Source organism: Taudactylus pleione, unplaced genomic scaffold (genome assembly GCF_031769625.1).
Source record: "Taudactylus pleione unplaced genomic scaffold, aTauple2 ptg000737l, whole genome shotgun sequence".
Lineage (NCBI taxonomy): Eukaryota > Metazoa > Chordata > Amphibia > Anura > Myobatrachidae > Taudactylus > Taudactylus pleione.
In genome coordinates this window covers 751,727-775,533 of record NW_028285139.1, presented here as the reverse complement: position 1 = coordinate 775,533, position 23,807 = coordinate 751,727, and the positions used below count along the sequence as shown (strand labels likewise).

General features: G+C 45.2%; 1 protein-coding gene across 1 annotated transcript in view; it reads left to right on the top strand.

Annotated features, from left to right (window-relative positions):
• The first annotated feature begins 514 nt into the window (after nt 1–514).
• BRMS1L (BRMS1 like transcriptional repressor) overlaps nt 515–23,807 on the top strand; it is a 44,573-nt gene continuing 21,280 nt past the window's right edge. The window contains exons 1-5 of the mRNA XM_088457069.1: nt 515–746; nt 14,394–14,484; nt 19,006–19,133; nt 20,610–20,689; nt 21,265–21,361. Coding sequence (XP_088313195.1) covers nt 611–746; nt 14,394–14,484; nt 19,006–19,133; nt 20,610–20,689; nt 21,265–21,361 — 532 coding nt within the window. The 5' untranslated portion in view covers nt 515–610. The remainder of the gene's footprint in view (nt 747–14,393; nt 14,485–19,005; nt 19,134–20,609; nt 20,690–21,264; nt 21,362–23,807) is intronic.

Here is a 23,807-nt window from a genome sequence, read left to right as displayed (position 1 = left end):
CAAATAGTATACCATTCTCACCAAGTATATAAACATAAAGCATCCTCTAACAAATAGTATACCATTCTCACCAAGTATAGAAACATAAAGCATCCTCTAACAAATAGTATACCATTCACACCAGGTATAAAAATTTGAAAATACGTAAATATAAAATATCTACAACCCTGCGCAGTACTACCATCATTAGCACCACTGTTTCACCAGCATTATAGGTACTTGACTGCTTCTGTCTGCTATGCTTTCTGTTTATAAGCCGCCCGAAAGCCACGCTGTTTCGTTATGCCCCTTGGGATACGTAGTCAAGGCCTTGATCAAATGTACGAAAAATGGAGTCAAACAAGACTACAAATACCGACATGCACCTCAAATAAAGGCGCACGCCTCTAGCTCTCAGCCAAACCTAGTAATATGCAGAGGAGATGGGAGATCCACAGCCAATCAGGAGAGAGGCAAAGAGCTGCCAGGCAATCAGAGGTTCTGCAGGCACACTGTGGTGGGCGGGGTTATGGCCGCAATAAGTTAGATTGAATCTTCTTAGCTCGCACCGGAGGGAGGTAGATCTGAACTCAGGGGGGTGGGTTACTGCAGCCGGTCAGTGAGGGCGGAAATGCCGGTTCATTCGAGAGAGAAGAAAGAGAGTAACCACAATGACATGGAGGTGGATTACCCGGAGAACGAGGGCAGCAGCTCAGAGGATGAAGACACCGACAGCTCCAGCGGCAGCGAGGAGGGAGACAGCTCGGGTAACCCCTTCCCTCATTCATACAGCGCTGTGCCCATCATCAGTGCACCCTCCTGCTCTGTGCAGTCCTCTGTGTAACGCTACACTAGTGTCCTTATAGTATACTGCTTTGTGGAGCCCATAGTGCTAAATGCTTGGTGTGTGGGGTGCAGATATATAGTCGGGCAATAAATAAAAGGACAGCATGTACGTGAGGGCTGAATGCACAATGCACATTAGGGGGTATATTTACTAAAGGTCGATTTTGATCGATTTAAAATCGATAAAAATCGGTCAACATCGATTGTTCCTGGTGCCAAATCACACATTTACTAACAGGCAATTAATTTTTTTAACTTATTAGTAAATGTGTGATTTAGCCCCAGAAACACAACATCGATGTTGATTGATTGTTATCGATTATAATCGACCGTTAGTAAATATACCCCTTAGGAGTCCTACCCCTCGCTAATGTTTGCTTTGTCATTGGGGCTAGCCAGAACAAATCTAACCTTATTTATTATATAACACCCACACATTAATCATCACTTTACAGAGGATAATTACATCAGACCTTTCCTGTTTACGTAATGGAACTAAATCCTATTTCTATTTGAGTCAGTTGTAATATGTAACATTAATACCAGTTAGGTTTCCATCTGATATCTATGGTGTTTTTTTTGTTTCCTTTAAAAACAAAAAACTGTTTGTTTCCATTTGGGTTTAGTTTTCGGATGCTGAAGGTCATCACTAGATGGCCCCCTGCTTTGCCATATAACTTAATGATCCGTTGTTCCTGTGTAGAGTGCACTATTCTATACAGACAGCTATAAAAGCTTTTCTATGTGACTGCAGACCAGCTGTGGTGTGCTGCGCTTACTTTATCTTTAATGCATCCTGATCAAGCATACACTGCATTTGAAATGGGGATTTGTACCCCCATAGGTAAACTTCGCACAATGCATACAAGTATTTGTGGCAGTGGTCAGATGGCATGTACAAGCATAGTGCTTTGTTCTGTGGTCAATTTTACACTTACTTTGGAAATAGGTAGGATAAGTGCTAAGCTAGCCAAGTAGATATACATGTATGATTAAAGAAAACCTGAAAACATGAGCTGTTGGTGTGTTAGGGCTTGATTTGGGAAGTATACCCCTAGGCCTCATGCTAATGGCAGATCTAGTTTTATTGGTTTCCCTGGATGTTTACAAGGAGCATTGAGCATGTGTTAATGCTGAAAGTGCATGGGCATTTACCTATTTTCTTGGAAAAAGCCCACTTTCATGTGTATATACAATTCATGCACCTTTCATTGAATTTTAAACTGCCTCCTTGTTATTACAATGTATAGTGGAATGCATCCAAAACACTTATAGAAATATGCATCTGGTTGTGCACTCTATTCTGTATGAGCTCAAACAGTATTACAGTACTTGCTCAGAAACATAATCTCTGCAAAGTATCAAGCTCTGATATATCACTTTGGACCTCATTCTATGAATGCTAATAATCACAGGGCTGAGAATTCAGTATGCCGAATGCCTAGGTTGGGGATTCCCAATTCATTTGTTTGCTATGTACATTGTTTGATTGCAATGAATGTATACATATGCTACAAATTCAGCAAATATTTTATATATACTGTAATAGTAAAATATTTTGCATGATTTACAAATACTGCAAGACTTTTGTTTGCCCACTGAAAGGAAATGTAATGGATTATTATTACCAGTTATATATAGTGCGCACATTCTTTACAGAGAATCAGTCAATGCCCCAGTAGAGCCTGCAATCTATATTTCCTACCACATGCACACTTTTTAGTTAATTTATTTTATTGGTATCCAGTTAACACTATCAGTATACTTTTGGATTGTGAGAGAAAACAAGTACCCAGAGGAAACCCACTCAAACTCGGAGAATATATAAACTTCACACAGTTAGGGCTGTGGTGGGAATCAAACCAACAACCTGTGAGGCAGTAATGCTAACCATTACACTATCCATGCTGTGTGTGTGTGTGTGTGTGTGTGTGTGTGTGTACATACACACACCTTTTTAAAGGACCATTGGCAGGAAGATCTAATCTCCTAGTTACATAGTATATAAGGGTGAAGTAGCACAGCAACTTGCATCAGATGGATGTTTTAGCTGCTGTCCATGGTCTGTGTTGTCCTGTACTTTATGCTTCAGTAATGTCATGCACATACCTGGAATTATGTTGTTTGCATGAAGATCCTCAGGTGGTGAAAGAACCAACTGATTTAAATAATCTGCCTTAGTACAGCTTATGGCCAGCAGAGAGCAACATATGCCTAGGTTGTTTTGACTTTACCGAACACTGTATTTTGTAGTGTAGCACTTGAATATACACACACCAATCAGCCATAACATTAAAACCACTGAATGGTGAAGTGAACAACATTTATTCTCGTTACACTGGTGCCTGTGAAGGGGTGGGATATAGGGAGTAAGTGTACAGTCAGTTCTTGAAGTTGATGTGTTGGAAGCAGGAAAAATAGGAAAGTGTAAGGATCTAAATGACTTTGACAAGGGCCAATCTGTGATGGCTAGGTGACTGGGTCAGAGCATCTCCAAAACAGCAGGTCTTTTGTGGTGTTCCAAAAGTAGTCCAAGGAAGGACAACCAGCGACAGGGTCATGGGCGCCCCAGGCACATTCATGCGCACGAAAAGTGAAGGCTAGCACGTCTGGTCCGATTCCAACAGCAGGGCTGAAAAAGTTAGTGCTGGCTGTGATAGAAAGGTGCCAGAACACACAGTGCATCGCAGCTTGCTGCGTAGCCAAAAGCTTCTACAGTGGGCATGTGAGCATCAACTGGTACGTGAAGCAATGGAAGAAGGTGGTCTGGTGTGATGAATCCACATTTTCTTTTACGTCATGTGGACGGCTGAGTTGGTGTGCATCGGTTACCTGGGAAAGAGATGGCATCAAGATGCACTATTTGAAGAAGGCAAGCCGACTGAGGCAGTGTGGGGATCTGGGCAATTTTCTGGGATACCTTGGTTGCTGGCATTTATGTGGATGTTGCTTTGATCCATACCACCTACCTAAACCAGACCAAGTACACCGATTCATGGCATGCATGGTATTCCCTTATAGCAGTGCCTTGTTTTAGCAGGAAGATAATCCCTGCCACACTGCAAAAATTGTTCAGGAATGGTTTGAGGAACATTACAAAGAGCTCAAGGTGTTGACTTGGTCTCCAAATTCCCCAGATCTCAATCCGATTGAGCATCTGTGAAATGTGCTGGAAAACAAGTCTGAGCCATGGAAGCCCCACCTCGCAACTTACAGGACTTAATGGATCTGCTGCTAATGTCTTGGTGCCAGATACCACAGGGCACCTTCAGAGGTCCTGTGGAGTCCATGCCTCAAGGAGCCAGAGCTGTTTGGTGATACGAGGAGGACCTACATAATATTAGGCAGATGGTTTTAATTTTATGGGTGTTCGGTGTATGTTAGTCATTTTGATGTAAGCCATGCTTGCCGCAAATAGGGAGGGACAGGAGACTATAATCTGTTGTTAATATTTAGTTCCATATAGTAGATATTACAGATGTGCGCAGATCCCCCATGTTTTTGTTTTGGGTCTGGATTCATCTTCGTGTTTTGGATCCAAACCACCCTCAAGTGTTCGTGTTTTGGATCTACTAAAAAAAAAAATAATAATAATAAATTGATAAAACTGTTAATCATGTAATTTTCTTCTTCAGGGTCCATAGGGATACACAGGGAGACAATGGGGTGTAGGTGGTACTTGGAGGATTGGGCACCAACAGCAAAGCTTTTTTTTTTTTTCAAACCCGGGATGCTCCGGTCCTTCCCCCTATACCCCACCCACAGCCTGAAGGCAACTCCATTTCATTTGTGTCCGGCAGGAGCTGGAACACGGTTAGAACAGTGGGGCTGCTATAAGCAGCCTAAGCTTTATTTTTATGAGAGTTTTAATTTTTTTTCATAATAGAGCAAGCAGCACTAGACAGTCCTCTGGATGTCTGCACTGCTGCTCCATCACCCCTCGGCGGCGCCATGACTCCAGTCGTCGGCTAGGTACTCTCGGCGGGGCTCCGGGGGAACCTAGCTAGCAGGGTTCCTTGAACCCCAGGCTGCAGCCGGGACTCAAGGGAACAGGAAAGCCCACGTCTATGTGCAGTCTTACCTCCGGTCTCCGGAGACAGACCGGAGGCGTTGATGTGGACATCGTTTCGTCTGGGACTCCACTAGACCACCAGGGTATAATATACTGGCGCAGGGGACAGATTACTCAGGCCAGGGACCCGGTGATTGATGTCAGCATAGAGGAGAAGGCCCTCTCCCTGCGGCCCCTCCCCCAGCTCAGGGCGCCATTCCACTGCAGTCTTGCTGCTCCTCCCTCACCCTCCGCCCCCCTCAGACTCACGGCAGCCATTTTCTGCATCAGCCTCAGGTCTCCGGGAACGCTGGGTCCGGTCTCCCTGTATACCTCTACCAGGAGCCAGGTTATACAGCGCTATGTCCTACCAGCCACTGCGGTCTGTGTAGTTGAATTTAGTGCCCACTGCAATTATATTGTATGTGACTTTTACTAGCTCTGCTGTTCATTTTTTTTTCTACAACGGTTAGCTTATACCTTTCCCTTTCTTTCTCGTGAGGGCTATCACATACTGTATATTTGTGTTGCGCACCCCACTGTGCCATATTGTACATATATCTGGGTTGCCCACAGCACTGTGCCAGATTGTGTGCTATATTTTGTCCTTGCAGCTATGTCTAGCAAAGGCAAGAATAACAAGCAGCCTTCTGCTCCCACTCTGGTGTCCTGCAAGTCCTGTTTAGCAGGCTTAGCTTCAGAGGATCTCATTCAAGATGGTCTATGTGTAGCTTGTTATTCGGCACCTGGCCCCTCAGCCCCTGCATCCTCTCCTCAGAACCCCCCTTGGGCTCCTTTTTCACAGGTGTTGGCAAAAATTGTGGACCACCTAGTGGTCCCTGTCGTAGCTCCCCCTATAGGATGGCCACAGCAGGTACTCCCTGCGAATCCTTTGCCTCCCCCCATGGGTAGATGTACTTTTCTATCTCAGTGCAGAGTCTGGCAGTTACCTCTACAGCCTTTCAACAAATGCTGCAAAAGGAGAGACTCTTACCTAATAAACCTACTAAGCGTGCTGTTATCTTCCCAGTCCACCCAGCTATCAGATTCTGAGTTATCGTCTGGGGAGGCAGAAGACTCAGACCTCTCTCACTCGACTCCCCCTCGGGAGAGGAGGAGCCCCCTTCTAAAATGAATATACCTGCACATGTTAGAGCTGTAAACTGTATTCCTCAAATAGAAGAGGCAGAACCCACTCCTAAGGCAAAAGAGCCACTACTTGAGCGACAGAATGTAGTTTTGCCAGAGTTTCCTCACTCTGATCAGCTACCTGATCATATGTGTGAAGCATGGAATATGCCAAGTAAAAGGTTTCAGCTGCCTAAACATTTAAGTTTCTTTTACCCTCTTCCAGCTACTGATTGCATTAAATGGGAGGTTCCCACGTGACACGCCTAGTTTACGCTACCTTACCTATCCATACTGCAACCTCTTTAAAGGAGATTATGGATAGAAGGATTGAAGCTTGCCTGAAATGTATATACTCTTACAGGAGCTATTACGCATCCTACCAGGGCTAATTGAGAGTTGGGCATAGGCCCTAGAAGATACTTTACCCTCTGATGCTTCGAGGAAACCGCTGTCCTACATATCTCACATTAGAAATGCAGCCTCCTATTTAGAAGAGGAGGCTTTAGATACTGGTCTACTAGCTTCCAAGGCTTCTGCTACCTCCGTGGTGCCCCGCCGGATTGTTTGGTTACGCTCATGAAAGGCAGATTCTGCCTCTAAAAAGGCTTTGTAATCTCTGCCTTATTCTGGGGAGATCCTGTTTGGCCCAGAATTGGACAAGATTGTGACTACCTTGGCAGCTTCCAAGACGGCATTCTTGCCCTCTGCATCTACTACAAAGCCTCGGATGTCATCCTTTCGTCCCCAAGGAAAAGCTAAAGGTCAGGCCTTCCACAGCAGTTGGCATCCACTAAGGCTTCCAAGCCGAAGACCAGGCAGACATTGGGCTACTAGATTTCCACCTACCAAATCTGAGGACATGCCTTCAGCCTGATGGGACGGGCCTCTCCCTGGGGTCTCCCAGGGTGGGAGGCCGACTTCTTCAGTTTGCCCAGTTCTGGCGTCGGACCACCTTAGACGCCTGGGTAAAAGTGATCTCCCAATATACACCCTCTCATTCATGAGGCGGCCCCCCCAGGCAGTTCTTTTACACAGGACGACCATCGGACCTAAGCAAATCCCTGCTCCTCCAGATGGTCAGTAAGTCCTTACTGCTCTCGGGGGTAATCATTCCTCATCACAGCGAGGGAATGGCTATTATTCTACCATTTTCTTGGTTCAGAAGCTCAATGGGTCTAATCGGCCTATCCTCAGCCTCAAGTCTCTGAACAAGTTTATCAGGGTGCCCAGGTTTTGTATGGAAACTCTACGCTCTATTGTCCTGGCTGTGGAGCCTGGGGACTTTATGCTGTCTCTGGACATTCTGGACGCTTACCTACATGTACCTATGGCGCCTTGTCATCCGCAGCATCTCTGGTTTGCTATCCTACAGCAACTTTTATCAATTTCAAGCACTGCCTTTTGGGCTGTCTACAGCTCCTCGGATTTTTACCAAGATCATGGCGTTTATGGTGGCCTGTCTTCATCGTCGGGGGATCTGACTGCTCCCATACTTGGATGATCTCTTGCGCTTAGCAATCTCTCCAGAAATTCTTCTCCACCATATAGAAGTAACCATTGCCTTTCTACAAATGCAGGGTTGGCTGATCAAGTCGGAAAAAGTCTTCCCTGACCCCTTCTCAAAGAATGGTAAATCTGGGAGACTTCCTAGACTCTCAGGCTCAGAGAATCTTCCTGACAGCAGACAATCTCTGTATTACAGCGCAGAGTGTCAATTCACTCTGCAGTGCAGACCTTGGGATCCATGGTGTCCACTTTCGACATGGTGGAGTTCGCTCAGTTTCACTCCAGGCCCCCACAACACCTGATCCTCTCCAGGTGGAACAGGCTGCCCATTCTGCTCAGATCCCAGATGTTGGGCCTCTCTAGAGGTTCGCCTGTCCACATCCTGGTGGCTACAGACGTCCCACCTAAACAAGGGTCGCCTCTTTTGGCTCCCGGATTGGACACTCCTCACCACGGACAAAGCCTCCGTAGGTGGGGTGCAGTGCCTGGCCAGCACTCCTTCCAAGGACGCAGGACTCCAGCCAAGGTGATCTTACCATTTACAAGGCCCTCACTCTGGCTCAGGATATTCTTCAAGGCAAGCCAGTACAAGTACAGTTTGACAATGCCACGGCAGTGGCCTACCTCAATCACCTAGGAGGCACTCTAAGTTGGTCAGCAATGGCAAGTTTCCCGCATTCTCACCTGGGCCGAACGCCATCTCCGCAGTGTTCATCCCTGTGATTCTCAATTGGGAGGCGGATTTCCTCAGCCATCACTACGTGCATGCAGGGGAGTGGTCTCTACACCCAGAAGTCTTGCAGCTCCTGGTGGACAAATGCGGCCTACCAAACGTGGACCTCATGACACAACCACAAGCTTCCAGTGTACGGGGCCAGGACAAGAGACCCTGACTCAGCCTTCGTGGACGCATTATCTGTAAAGTGGACCTTCCATTTGGCGTACCTCTTCCCTCCAGTCTCCCTTCTGCCTCGAGTCATTCGGAAGTTCAAGCAAGAAGGGGGCACGGTCCTGTTGGTAGCTCTGGCTTGGCCCAGAAGCCTTTGGTACTCTATCTTCTTCAAAGTCTCTCCGTAGACGTTCCTCTCCAACTTCTTCTACGTACAGACCTGCTGTCTGTCCCTATCTACATCCGGACCTGGCCCATCTGTCTTTAATGGCTTGGCTCTTGAGACAGGATTTATAACCGGGTGTGGCATACATATTTCCAGTGGTGTGCTACTAGAAACTTTGACCCTCAGGTTTTTAGGGTCTCTAGAATCCTTTAATTTCTTCAAGCTGGATTGGATCTCTGACTCCGCCTAGCCTCTCTGAAAGTGCACGTCTCTGCTCTGTCCATATGGTTCCAGTGGAGAATTGCTCCTCTACCGGATGTTCACACCTTCCTGCAAGTTCTACGAATACACCCTCCCTTTGTCCCTCCTGTGACTCTGGGATTTGTCAGTGGTGCTCCACGCACTTGAGGTACCTCCATTCGAACCCCTGGATCCAGTAGATGTCAAATGGCTTACTGCAAAGACTGGCTATAGCATCTGGCCGTAGGGTATCATATTTAGAGATGCTTTCCTGTCACTCCCCATTTCTAATCTTTCATCCTGACGGGGCTGTTCTTCGAACGCTCCCTGGCTTCCTTCCCAAGGTGGTCTCTTGTTTCCACCTCAATGAGGAAATTGGGTTTCCGGCCTTTCAATCACCAGACCTCTCAGCAGGTGAGGCCTCTTTGGATGTGGTCTGTGCTCTGAGAATCTACGTCATGGGTCTTCAACCTTTGGCCCTCCAGCTGCTGTGAAACTACAGATCCCAGGATGCCCTGCCACAGTTTTAGCATGCTGCTCTATAAAAACGGTGACAGGGCATGCTGGGATGTGTAGTTCCACAGCAGCTGGAGGGGCAAAGGTTGAAGACCCCTGAGACCGTACTAGTGCCATCAAGAAATCAGAAATCGGACACCCTCTTTGTCCTATATATGGATTCCACAAGAAGGGATGGTCAGCTAACAAACACTCTGGCCAGATGGCTTCGCATGACTATCTCACAGGCTTACGCTCAGACTGGCCTTCCTGTGCCGTCTACAGTATCTGCTCATTCTACTCGCTCTGTGGGTCCCTCGTGGGCAGCCTGCTGTGACGCGTCTGCTGAACAACTATGCAAGGCGGCCACATGGTCTTCTGTCCACATCTTTCTTAGATTCTATGCCTTTGATACATTTGCCTCTCAGGTTGCTTCCCTTGGGTGCTGGGTTTTCCTCTGTTCAGGAGCCTGCCGCCCACCGGCTAATCCCCGCCCTTGAACTGCTTTGGGACATCCCCATTGTCTCCCTGTGGACCCTGAAGAAAGAGATTTATGGTAAAACTTACCCTTGTTAACTTTCTTCGAAATCCACAGGGTCCACAGGGCACCCGCCCTGACGCACCTGGTTTCTATGAGTTTCTTCTCTTGGTCACTTGTTTCCTTCTTTATGTGAGAATGTGATTCTTCAGTTTACCAATCTTCTCTCCGGAATCGGTATATAATACCGCCGGCCGCACGGCCGGCAGCTCGATTCCCGGCAGCGTCAGGCCAACAGTGCTGGAAATCCCGATTGGCCCCAGGTAAGTATGAACTAACCTAACCTACCCCCCCTAACCCTAAACTCCAAACTCCCCCCAGTGTGCATAAACCAAAGTCCCCTGTAGCTGTCCGCTCGCGGTGCCCGGCATCCCTTCGATCGGGATGCCGGGCGCCTGTCTCCCGGCGTCGGTGAAATGAGCGGCGTCTACATACTAGACCCCGGCCATTTCACCCTCGCCGGGATATGACAGTTGGGAAGCCGGCTGTCGGTATAATGTCAACCGACTTCCCGATTGCATCCCTTCTCTCCTATCCTGCTCCTGCCTTGGGCTTGTTAACAAAACTGAGTTGCCTTCAGGCTGTGGGCGGGTTATAGGGGGAAGGACCGGAGCATCCTGGAATTGATAAAAGCTTTGCTGTAGGTGTCCGGTCCTCCAAGTACCACCTACACCCCACTGTCTCCCTGTGGACCCATGGACTTCGAAGAAAGACGGTTAATAAGGGAAAGTTTACCATAACTCTCCTTTTTGTAATCAAAAACCCAAAATTTGGAAATTCGCTGTTTGCCTGTTCCGACCAAAAAAGTGATCAGAATTTGTGAATCATGTTGTCCAACATGTTGTATTTCACCGACCAGTCGGGGTTGCAGTAGTGTATGGTAACAGCCAGCCGTTTTGCAGACTAATACTAGTTTTATGGGCACTTTCATGATTCGCAGATCTGATCTTTGAATAAAAAAGATCTGCAAATCACTGGAAAGTATAGTCAATGTATGGATGCATATTTGTGGATTGATTTGTTAAATCGGGGGGAAAAACTCAATCTGTGAATCATTTGTTTTTGTGATTGCTGTATGAGCCCCATTACTTATGCTTTGAACGAGATGACAAATCTCCAAAACGTGTGGCATGCAGATAGCCAGCTAGATATGGCTGCACCTTAAATCAACTGTCCTACTGCCCATAAACATCTCTCAAATATAAAACCTCTAAATTTGTGAAAGCTGTGGGAAATTTTTATGACATTGTGCCAAAGTAAGGACAATGCTGTCTAGTACAATACTGGATATCAGTTATTGCAAAATACACCCTCCTTGACCAATGGCCGCCCGAGCCTGCCGCCCACCGTCTAATTCCCCCCCCTCACCTCCTACTACTGCGGGGCCCCCTGCGCTGCCTCTCTCCGTTGAGCTGTCTCTGTGGGTAGACTTCAGCCTCTGTGAACCACAGCTGCTTCTAATTGTTCCTGCAATGTCTGGCAGCCCTTCTTCCGGCCTCCCCTACACTCTGCTGTGACCACAGTCTATTAGTGTTGCCGGAAAGGGCAATTAATATAACTGGATGCATGGTCTGCTCTCCGCAGCTCCCCCTGGCACTGTTGTTTCTATTTCCCCTTCATCCTATGTTCGGTGAAGGGCATCTAGACCAGGCATGTCAAACTCGCGGGCCACATGCGGCCCAAAGAATCATTTTATGTGGCCCAACCATGTGGGCCCAAATACATATATTATGCAGCCCAGTTACCCCTGCCGTGATCGAAGCTCAGCTCCGATCGTGGCAGGGGTGACTGGGCCACATATTTGTGTTTTAAACTTGGTACGCTGGTCTCTGAAGCGATCAGGGAAGCCTCTCGTTCCCAGTGATGCAGTTCGCGGATGACGTCACCCGCAATGTGAGCGGCCTGCCCTGCTGGATCTAGTTAGATCCAGTGAGCAGCAGGTGTCTACGCGGAAGCGGTGGCCAGCATGAAGAGTTGAGAGAGGTAAGTGGAACCTGTTCTATATTGGGAGGGGGCACAACATAAAGGGCATTACTGGGGGCACTGCATAAGGGGCATTAATGGGGGTACTGCCTAAGCAGCTCTAATACAGGGGGCATTTCATAAGGGGCTCTTATGCAGGGGGTACTGCATAATGGACACTACTGGGGGCACTGCGTAAGGGGCTCTAATACAGGGGGCATTGCATAAGGAGCTCTTATACAGTGGGCACTTCATAATAGGCACAACTACAGTGGCTTTGCATAAGGGGCACTACTACAGGGGGCACTGCATTGATTTTTTATTAACAACCACCCTTTTAAAATTGCATATAAGCCTTTTTTTTTTTTTTTTTTTATTCTTGCGGCCCACACACTTGGTCCTTGAATATTCTGCCCGGTTGGTATTTTGAGTTTGACATGCCTGATCTAGATGCTACCCTGCTATTACTGTATATCCGTGTCCCCGCCGGTTGGATGTGCTCCCTGCATTAGCTCCCCATGCAGAGGGGTATGGATTCATTCCGTGCTTTACATAGCGTTCCCGCTACGCTGTTTTAGCGGGGCGCGGCGCCCTGCCCTCCTTCTGGAGGGCAAAAAGCACCCTGCCCTCCAGGAGGAGGGCAAAAAGCGCCCTGCCCTAACAGCCTGCGGGAGCCGTTCTCACCCGCGGGACGCTGTGTCCCGCGTGTGGACAAACATGCGGTGATCCGGTCACCGCCGGAGAATAGACGCCAGGCGCATGCGCCCGGCATCTATTCTCCCTTTCTGCAGCGCTTGGGGGCTGCCCGGCATGTCCGGAAGTGCCGGGCACGCCCCCAAGTATGACGAAAAGGGGATGCGTCTTATAGACATGCCCCCTTTTCATAACCACACCCCTTTTCATAACCACGCCCCCTTTTCGGGCACGCGCGCACACAAGATTGCCCTCTCTAGCTCCGGCGCCCTGCCTGCCGCCGGAGCTAGAGGGAACACTACTTTACATCCCTCTGCCCGGTGTCACCGAAGGCTTCTCTAATCACTGGCCTAATGCCTTTTTCTTGTGGGACCCAACTCCAGCTTCGGTCCCTACACCGTCTGCGCACTAAATGGCCTCTCGTTGCTATCTACCCTTACCCCCTCCCTACCCCCAGTGCTACCTGTCCCTAACCCCCTCCTTGCACCCAGGACTGTCTTAACTGCTGTCTGCACTTACCCCCCCTTCCTACCCCCAGCATTGCCTGCCCTTACCCCTTCTACCCCAACTTCTCCCTAATCTACCTCCAGCTCTACTCCAACTGCTTCTTGCCGTTAACCCCTCTACCCCAAATACTACCTGCCCCCAGCACTGCCCAAGCTGCCACTCGACCTCAGCCAGCACTATCTCCACTACTGCCTGCCCTCATCCCCCTTAATATGTGATGGGACCCAGAAATCGTGGAGTAGGACCCCAATTTTTTAAAGTGAGGGATACTTGGGACCCACAAATTTTTTCGCTCAGCGCGATCACTGGATACTATCTGAGTTGAGCTCTTGGACCTTGTGAGCTGCCATTGAACATGAGGAATAACTGTCCTGGCTTATTAAAGCCATGAGTAGGACCCCGAACGTGCGGGATGCCGACTGTCTAAATAGTGGCGCCGAAATCCCAACCCCGCCGGGATCCTGGCTTCAGTATCCCAACCGCCGGCATTGGGAGCTAGGGGAGGGTTTGGGTTAGGCTCCAAGGGGGGAGGATTGGGTTTAGGGTGCGGGGAGGGGGTGGTTAGATTTAGGCACCGGGGAGGGTTAGAGTAGGGTTAGTGCTACTATACTTGCATATGGGTGTCCGAAATCTGTCGGGATGCCGCAGTCGGTATTCTGACCAGCAGCATCTCGTCCGCTGGAAATGCATACCCAACCCATTTCAAAGAACTAGGAACAGGGTCTCTGGCCTGTGTGGGCTCTAGCATGGAATTCTTCTGCACTGGGACCAGTACTGTTTTCACCAGACTAGCAGGTTCCTTCACTTCAGTCTGCTGCATCTGCTCTAATGCGGCCCTGGGGAAAAAGAGCACCACCTTGGTCCCAGAACTAGTGAAATGTTTGCAATTTTTTGTTTTCTTTTTTTATCTCGTGCTTAGAAGTCTACGAATAGTGCTTGGGTTTTAATTTAATAGTTAATACAAGTGACTGCTTTAGCACCAGTATAGGCATCTAGATTCCTATACTGGTGCTAATTCAGTCACTGGTATTGACTGTATTAATATTCGCTGGATTTTGTCTAGCAGTTAATAATTCAACATATTTAAGTGGTGCAGCTTATTTGTATAATACCCAATTGTAAGTAATGCAAGGATGTGTAATTTAATAAATGTTTTACAAATAAATTTTGGTAGAATGTATCACACACTGAAATCTAAACTCCGCTATTACACATAGGGGAGTTTGTATTTCACTGTCTCAAGGCTCTCTGCCAACATTAGTTATTATGACAATGTCAGATATACATTTTATTTTGTGTATGTATGTATATGTATGTGTGTGTATGTATGTATATATATCTATCTCTATCATCAGTCAGTCTTAATATCTGACACTTATTTGTTTTATAGAAATGGACGATGAGGACTGTGAGCGGCGACGAATGGAATGCCTTGATGAAATGTCTAACCTTGAAAAGCAGTTTACCGATCTTAAAGATCAGTAAGTATTTTTTTAATGGATGCCAAACTGTCCGTAGCCTGATTCTTAGCATAAGCATAACTTGCTGGTTGTCAAATGATTTCTGTGAGAGGTGGCTGATCCTTTGATTTAACTGGAATGACTGGATTGAATGCCCAGTGCTATTGTTTTGTTTATAGCTAGGATCTCTTAGCCAATCCAAAACTTTCAAGGTAAACGTCAGCAGAAGAAGGCGAACTTTAAAACAAAGTTCAGATTGTTCAGGTTTTTGGTTACTATATAGGTGCTCTTTAAGCAAAAACACAATCTAGTATAATTTAATATAAAGGCTATCACCACCTAGGAAACATGTTTCCTAAGATGGCCCCTTCCCTTAGCCGGAGAGCTTGGGGACTGGTCTGTGCTTCTGTCGGTATCAGCTCTGGCTGAAACCTGGTGGTGGATTGAGTGAGTGAATAGACCACATTCTGCATTCAAGAAACTGCTTCGGCATATTCGGTTCTGTTGCCCCCACACCTCAAACCCTCCACAGAAATTTAAAGTTGCGTAACCAAATTAACTTTTTATAACTGAACAGGCCGCACCATGGGAAAACTGTCTGCATATACTATGTGGTGGTGGTGGTGGGGGGTGCTCTGTGTTTCCTAGAAGGTAGTACGCTTTATCTTTTAATCTTAATAGGTAAATTGACTACTGTATAGCATATTATTGAAATGGCTCTCCCTTTTCTACAGTAATCTATATAACAACATGTCACAACGCAGGATACTGTGTGATCCTTTTTCTGCTTGAAGTGTGGTGACTTTGCACTAATCTAGGCCTACAGTTGCTGTGATCAAGATTATTTTTACCGAAAAAGGATCCCTGGCTCACCTGATTCATTGCACAATTGTAACAAATGGGGTAAACTCAGGCAGCCAAAGGGCACAGGCATTGCTGTAACTTCTGTCGCAGTGGAACTAAATGGGTCAATCCTTGGAGTAGCAAAATATGACATCCAAGTAATATTTCTATAAATTGGAGAAAGCAAAGCATTCTACTTGTGCAACACATTTGTTCGCAAACGTGTTGGGAAAAACTTAACGAACAATCAAGTTTCATTGTAGAAGGAATGTCACTAGTGTGTTGAGCGGTTATATTTGGAAAAGATGGCTACTTTGAGTAAAAATGTTAGATTACATTTTCTTGTTAAACAAAATGATTCTATGATTTCTTTATCTCCAATTGTTCTATGCTTTAATTTCAGTATATTGAGACCTTAAACTGCATAAATTGTAGAAAAAAATGGGTTTGTGCTAAGACAATTGACCGTATGTATGCTGGTATAACGAAGAGTATAGGTTGACAGTGGTTAGCTTTGCTGCCTCCATTCTGACCAGAGTTGGCTCTGTGTGGTGTTTATATGTTTTCCCTGTATGATGTGTTTTCTCTGTGTTCCCCGAAATTGACCAATTGGGTGTGGCAATTAATTTAGACTGTATAAACAAATTTTGAACGAAAAGAAAAAAATGACTTTGTGGGGGCGCACACATGTAGGTTTAGAGAATTGGCTAATATAGCCTACTTTAAAACTTAACTTTTAATATTCATGCTAATAAAAGTGAGCAAAAATAAACTAAAAAGCATCCAAAAAAGATTTTTTTAAGAATTGGAATGAAGAAAAGCCATGCGAAATATTGTCAATAACTTATGATAATATTGTGCATTCAGCCACTAATTACAACAATCGCCCACTAAATTACAGCCTTAGCACCATATATATTTATCACCAGAAAATCAATTGTCACTTGATTTTGGACAATTCGAAAATTCAACACCTATATATGCAACAATTGCAATCGTATCAGATGCATATGTAAACCATTAATTCAGAGCAGATTCATATAATACATAGATTCTTAACTTTATGCGTCTGTGATTTCATGATTCAGTGTGTCTGGTAAAATACATATATCCTGCCTGCATGCACTGAAGATGTATATAAATAATGGACCGCACTCAAAATATATTCTCACACTCTCGGTTCTTACTATAATTCTAGACCACTCAATGCTTGTTAGATCAGCAATTCACATAAGTAAGCAATACTGTTAAAACATGAGAGATGTGTGGGAGAATCAAATAGATTTTCCTTTTGCAAAAACTGCTTCTACTGTTTCCAGTGAAGCTCTAGGCTTTTTTAGACTGGGAATGAGATGGCAGGGGGCCGGCAGTGTAATGAAATGATAGAAAGGGAGTGTATACAGCTGTAAGGATTCGTGGCAATCTGCCCTCATGAGCTAGGCGGTCAGGGGGTATGCCCCACTTATCTGATCCAGCGATACGAATTCGAAAGTAAAGTTACTTTGTAGCGATCAATGTAGCGAGTACATGCTGCGTGAGGTCGGAGAGCCAGGGTCACGTGTGCGCATCACGTGACCCGGAAACGTCTGATGCACGGTTTCGCTGATAGCGGCTTGTTCAGTCCCAGTTTAGTGGTCTCGTCTATGTATCGCTATCCTTGTACCTACAATTGGACAATCACAAAGCATCGAATTGATTTGGCATGTGTTTAAGCCTATGAAAATCCATGGCCTATCCAGCCAATGAATAACATATCTGGATAAGACGGACAAACACATTCTCCAATTAGAAGGCTGCAAAATCTGCTGTATATGGAAAGGAATGAACACTTTTGTTCCTTCTAATTAACAGCCTATACTTTGCTAGTATCAAAAAGATCTATAAAATAGTTGGTAACAAGAACATTTATCACTGATAATAGGAGATGTTATATTCTAATAGGCTGGGAACATGGAAATATTGCTGTATAATTGTAAGATAATATCAGTGCTCCAATTACTGCATAATACGTTCAAAGTGAAAAATATAACAAACATAAATAAAATACATAAAAACCATATTATGCACGTTATCATAAGTTATTGACAATATTTTGCATGGTTTTTCACATTCCAATTTAAAAAAAAAATGTTTTTGTTAATTTTTGCTCGCTGAATATTAAAAGTTACGTTTTAAGGTAGACTGTATTAGCCAAGTCTCTAAACCTACATGTGTGCCCCCACAAAGTCTTCTTTTTTTTTTGTTTGTTTATACATTGTAAACCGACTCTGGGGAACACCACAGACTTGCCAGTTAAACAGGTAATTTTGACGAAGTGTCCGTAGATACCGATTGGTGCTTCTTTAGCCGCTCCGTAGAAGCTTGCACAAGCCCTATGACGGGTGCAGTTTCTCCATGCTTGTACGGCCTCCTATGTGAGTGGTTCAGCGTCTATGTACTATACCACTTTCACTGACACGTCCGCAATATGACCATAAGGAACTGGCACATCCGCGATATGACCATAAGGCGCACCATCCTAGTGCTGGCGCAAAGCCACCGTCCAAGAGCACCCATCACTTTTGCAAGGCGTTTTATACCATCCGTCTCCACCGTAACAGCGCCTTTGTGCATTCACTCTGTGTAACGCATGCGCTGTAGGAGGTTTTAGGGGTAGTTGCGTACGCGCAGTAGCAAATAAGTGCTCAACTACTTGAACATGTGGCTCGGAATCGGGCCCTACAGTATGTTAGTTTCATGTTATAAATTAGACTGCAAAATTTTAATTTACTAAGCTGCATGAGAAACAAATGAAAAGAAAGGTTACATTTCAGAACGAAGGCCCTCATTCGGAGGCGGTCGGAGGATGCAAGCGGTCGCTCAGAAACTGGGCGGCCGCTTGCATCCTGACCGGCCGTCTCTGTTTCGGTCGTTAGGCTGTGGGTTTACACCCACAGCTCTAACGACCATCGGGGCTTACGACGAGACCCTAGGGTAGGGTCTCACTTGTCGTAAGCCCCGGAGAGCTTCTGGCTCTGTCAGAGCCGGAAGCTCTCCACTGACATCACTAGTGATGTCAGTGGGGCCACCCCCCCGGCCCGCCTTCCAAACGGGGCGAGCTGTCAATCAACATCGACAGCTCTCCCCCTTTGGAAAGAGACCCGCTACGACCGGCGCTGTCGGTCGTAGCGGGTCTCACGCATGCGCACGAAGGAGCTGGCTCCCTTATGCGCATGCGCACTGGACAAACATCGAGGTGGTCGTAGACCGTACGGCCGCCTCTGAATGAACTCCCTAAAGGGGGGTATCCACTAGATGATAAAGTTGAACGATAATGATAAAATCGTTCGATAATCGTTCAAACATCATTTGCAAATCGTGCAGTAATTGTTTCTAACTATGTACATGCGCGCTCCCGCTGGTCGTTTGATCGTCTCCTCCATCGACTGAACATGCAGGTCAATTTCACTTGATTGCTTACAAATCGTTTACGCTGAACGATCAAACGATGAACCACTATAGCTGAAAGCTCTCAATCACAGATTAAAACAACATAGTTTATTGTTAGATCTTTTGCAAATCGTTTGATCAATTTGCAAAAGATTTGCAGAGTGGAAGATCATATTTCAAGGGAAACTTCAAGGGAAAATCGTTAAGAGGTTGGACAGGTATAAAATCGTCTAGTGGATGCCCCCCATAAGTTCTTTTCTTCTTTTACAGACTTTACAAAGAACGGTTGAGTCAAGTGGATGCCAAATTGCAGGAAGTGATTGCTGGGAAAGCTCCCGAGTATTTAGAACCACTGGCAACGTTACAAGAGAACATGCAGATACGGACGAAAGTGGCAGGTACAGCACACTGCGATCACGCCAAGTCTGCGGATAGGATTATTTGTTATTGCTATAATGCCCTGTGGCTGCATATATTTTGATCTATCTAAACTAAATTATATTGTAACACTTTTTCCTTTTACAAAGTAATGTATTTTATAGATTTTAAGACTTCATACATACCGGACTGGGGCTCCAGATCAGCCCTGGAAGTTCCCCCTGCGTGCGCACCATAGGAGCGTGTGTGCTCTCAAAAGGGGTGTGGCCTTGTCACAAAATAGGCATGGTTAAGTCTCACAGGGGTGTGACCTCGCGATACGCCCCCGTCTTTTAGTCTCCCGGCCAAGCAGAGTGATGGGAGGTGGAGCTGCTCGGCTGGGTTTTAAGACCGGACCGGCCCATCTGGCATTTGCAAGATGGACAGTCTGGCCCTGCATTTATTTATTTATTTTAATTTTTTTAAAGGCCAGTTTATATAAGGCCTTACATTTTATATTATTACTTCATCTAAAGTGGTAAAACTGACACTGTGGTGTATGGTCCCTGCTACTATTTGACATCAACGACTCATCATCCCATTTATGTTAGAACACATGTTTTTTTTTTTTTTTTTTTTTTTAATATATGTTTTAAACCTTTTTAAAATATATTTTTGTTGCATGTGCATACTGAATTTTATTTTAATTGACTGTTTAGGCAATCTGCTCAAGTACTTCACTATATTTTCTAGTATTTTTTGTCTATAGGCTTTAGTGGCACAAGTTGATTTGTAGTCTTATGGGGGGCATCCACTAGACGATTTTATCCCTGTCCAACCTCTTAACGATTTTCCCTTGAAGTTTCCCTTGAAATATGGGGGGCATCCACTAGACGATTTTATCCCTGTCCAACCTCTTAACGATTTTCCCTTGAAGTTTTCCTTGAAATATGATCTTCCACTCTGAACAATTTGCAAACGATTTGCAAACGATTTGCAAACGATTTGCAAAAGATTTGCAAAGGATTTGCAAACGATTTGCAAAAGATCTAACAATAAACTATGTTGTTTTAATCTGTGATTGAGAGCTTTCAGCTATAGTGGGCAGAGAGTAGTTCATCGTTTGATCGTTCAGCGTGAACGATGTGTAAACGATGTGTAAACGATTTGTAAGCAATCAAGTGAAATTGACCTGCATGTTCAGTCGATGGAGGAGACGATCAAACGACCAGCGGGAGCGCGCATCGTACATCGTTAGAAACAATTACTGCACGATTTGCAAACGATGTTCAAACAATGTTTGAACGATTAGCGAACGATTATCGAATGATTTTATCATTATCGTTCAATCGTGCACCTTTATCGTCTAGTGGATACCCCCCTTTAGTCACTACACAAAGCTAATACTGGCAGTTGTCTCCTTCTGCTGAACCATATACAGTTTATTATATTGAATGTACCTGTGTTTTTTTTTTTTTTGTTTTGTTTTTTTTTTTATTCTAAAAAATGTTTTAAAGGTATATATCGAGAGCTGTGCTTGGAGTCTGTAAAGAACAAGCATGACTGTGAAATTCAAGCTGCCCGCCAACACTGTGAGGTAATATGTCTGCATGACCTATTATGGGCATTATGTACATATGCTTTGTATGTCATATGTATAGAATTACAGGATCATAGGGACAGGTTGTTTGAAGTTCTGTTGTACTTAGTAGTGGGACATTTTTTTTAATTACTCACCATCTTGTGCTCATTTTAGCCTCAGTAGTAATTTGAATTATGAATTTGTGTGCAGTGAATAACATGCTTGGATTAAAGACTTCAGAACTATCTAATTCAATCTTATAGGTAGGTCACCAGCAAAATCGTTATTATGTAAACCAGCGGCAGGCGGTATTTTTCTCTTTGGGAACCAGACGTTCAACATCACAAGCCAAAAATATTTCTGTAGTGTCACCTCCCTTACAACATATATAAGCATTTGCCAAAGCATTGTAAGGGTGCTTAAACTGTCAATGGTTTCCCTGTGTTTCCTATTTTGAAGCTAATTTGTGCATCTTAGGTTAAGCAAATTGCAAGCCACAGACTGACTCTAGCCTAGTGAGAAGAAGAATGGTACCCCAACAGCAAAGAGTAGGGATGTGAGAATCTTCTCAATTTCTTCTTTTGTTTCAGAGTGAGAAGTTGTTACTCTACGACACTGTTCAAAGTGAACTAGAAGAGAAAATTCGCAGACTGGAAGAAGATCGTCATAGTATCGATATTACATCAGGTAACACAATTTTTGTGTCTATTCAGGTAAAACAAATGTCAGTATTTTGTGTGTCAGGCCCAGAGTTTACAACTTTTTAGCTTCCTAAGCTGTTTCTCTTGCCCTTTTTAAAATGATCTTTGAGGGCTTATTACAGAGGTAGGCAACCTGTGGTTACCCTGCTGTGGAACCACACATCCTAGTATGCCCTGCCACAGTATTAGCAGTTCCTCACAGAAAAACTGGCAGGGCATACAGGGCCTAGTTTGGTGGGAGCCTAGGGTGGAGGCTCCTGTAGCTTTACTATCTTAGACCACTACTGTTCCATTCTGCATGCTATAGTCCTAAGAGACACAAATAGGAAGCTTAAGTCTGCCCTTGAAACCCTTCGCTTTATCCGGAGTTAAAAAGATTTTCTGGAGTTAGGTTGTCAAGCACTAGCGGAAGATTTTTCTAGGTAGTGTGTTATGATGTGCTTTCTTTGCCTAACCACAATCATGAGGCCTCTGGGTATCTGGAATATGTGATCTGGACTAAAAAGGACTCTGATTCACCGTTAGTGTTCACAGTATGCTTTGCCTTGTGCCCTGGATGGTGGACAGTCAATTTGGCTCCAAGAGTTCCTGGTTTTCTCCAGGGTGTTGTTTCTTTGGCCCTGCTCAACAACAGTTATTCACCTGACTACAGTTTTGCTCTTCCCCCACGGGCCTAAGTGCCAAAGGTTTCCCTCATTTTATCCCACTGGTTAGGAGATGATTAAAATCCCAGAGTACAGTTTGTTACTCCTCATGGTTATGAGCAACATGGATCACAGGCTTAGTCACAACGCACCAGACACCGGCTTTTACTTAAAATTTGAAGTTCCACTATGGCAAAGAAGTGTCCTTCTCCTTTAGAGTATAGGCTCACCTGTCTCCAGCGTTCTGACACCTGTGTATCCTGATAGCTGTTCCTGACCTCGGCTATTCTCAGTTACCTGATTCCATCTGATCCTTTGGTACTGCGTTTGGGTATTGTCAGGGACCTGATTCAGTGTTCTCCCCGGTACTGTACCATCCGTCTGTTTCTGACCCGGCTTATCCACTATACTCAATACGCCTCACGGCGCACTTCCAGCTACACTCCAGTTAATGCCAACACCCGTACTAGGGAACCTAGTCGGAGGTCCGCTACCTGCATGTCGGGTGCAGGAAGTCCAAAAACCCCCTTAAGGGGGTCCGTGGTGCATAGCACAGACACGTTCGACTCAGTGCCTCTGTTCTGGGTATTAGCCAAACCTGAAGTATGGGCAAGAATCCAATATTCATCCGTGATTTGTGACACTTGGGTAGATTAGTGTCAAGCTCCTAGGCCTTAAAATAGATAGCAGGCATGTCTGGAAAGCCACCCGCACAGGATTTACCGGGAGTCTTTTGTTTTTCTCCTCTGGGACTGATGATTCACTTTAACCACTGACTCTTGGATGAAAGAGCCTCTATGTAGATGATGCTTTATAGATCCTGAAATCCTCATCCGGATTATTATTTTCTGCTCTTCCTGGAGCAACAACCTAGTCGTTTTATCTCTGAGAATCCATCTGTCTTGTCCTGAATCTGGACAGTTTCTTTTCACCCATGCTGGACCTACAATCCCTAAGCTGTGGGGATCAATTTCTAGAACAGGGGTAGCCAACCCTGGTCCTCAAGAGCTACCAACAGTGCATGTTTTCCACGTCTCCTCACAGAATCACAAGTGAAATAATTAGCTCCACCTGTGGATCTTTTCAAATGTGTCAGTGAGTAATAACTACCTGTACACCTGCTGGGTGACCTGTTGGTAGCTCTTGAGGACCGAGATTAACTACCCCTGTTCTAGATGGTGTCCATGAGGTCATCCACACGTGTTTGGGAAGTACATGTTAGTCAGTAATTACGTGTGCCATTCTGGAATCACACTGGTGTCTCTTAACATTGGTTAGTCGGTGCCATAATTTTTCTGCTTTGGGTTGACTTTAGTGAAGAGGGCATTCACTATAATTAAGATGAGCTTCCAGGGTTTGCTGCAGTGACAGGCTCTGGATTCAGCAGACACATTGGAGTCTTATGCTGGGTACACACGGAATGATCATCAGCAATAACGATATCTCTAAACGATCTCCCTTTAAAAATCATGGTGTGCTGGATGAACGATATTCATCCACACACCCAAAAACCACCAATTATCAACGATCGTGGATCCCTATAGAGAGATAACGATATTTTCCAGTTTGGCCTGCATGCATGGATGATGGTCGATATCGTCCAGCGGGAGCTCACGTCGTTGGTTGTTCATTGCAGACACACGGAATGATATATCGTTAAACGATATCTATATCGTTGAAATATATTGTTCCGTGTGTACGCACCTTTTACTATTGGCTCATCGACTACAGAAAATACACTTGCCTCTTTCCCAGTGGATGATCTTGCTGGTCCCATTTGACATCTTT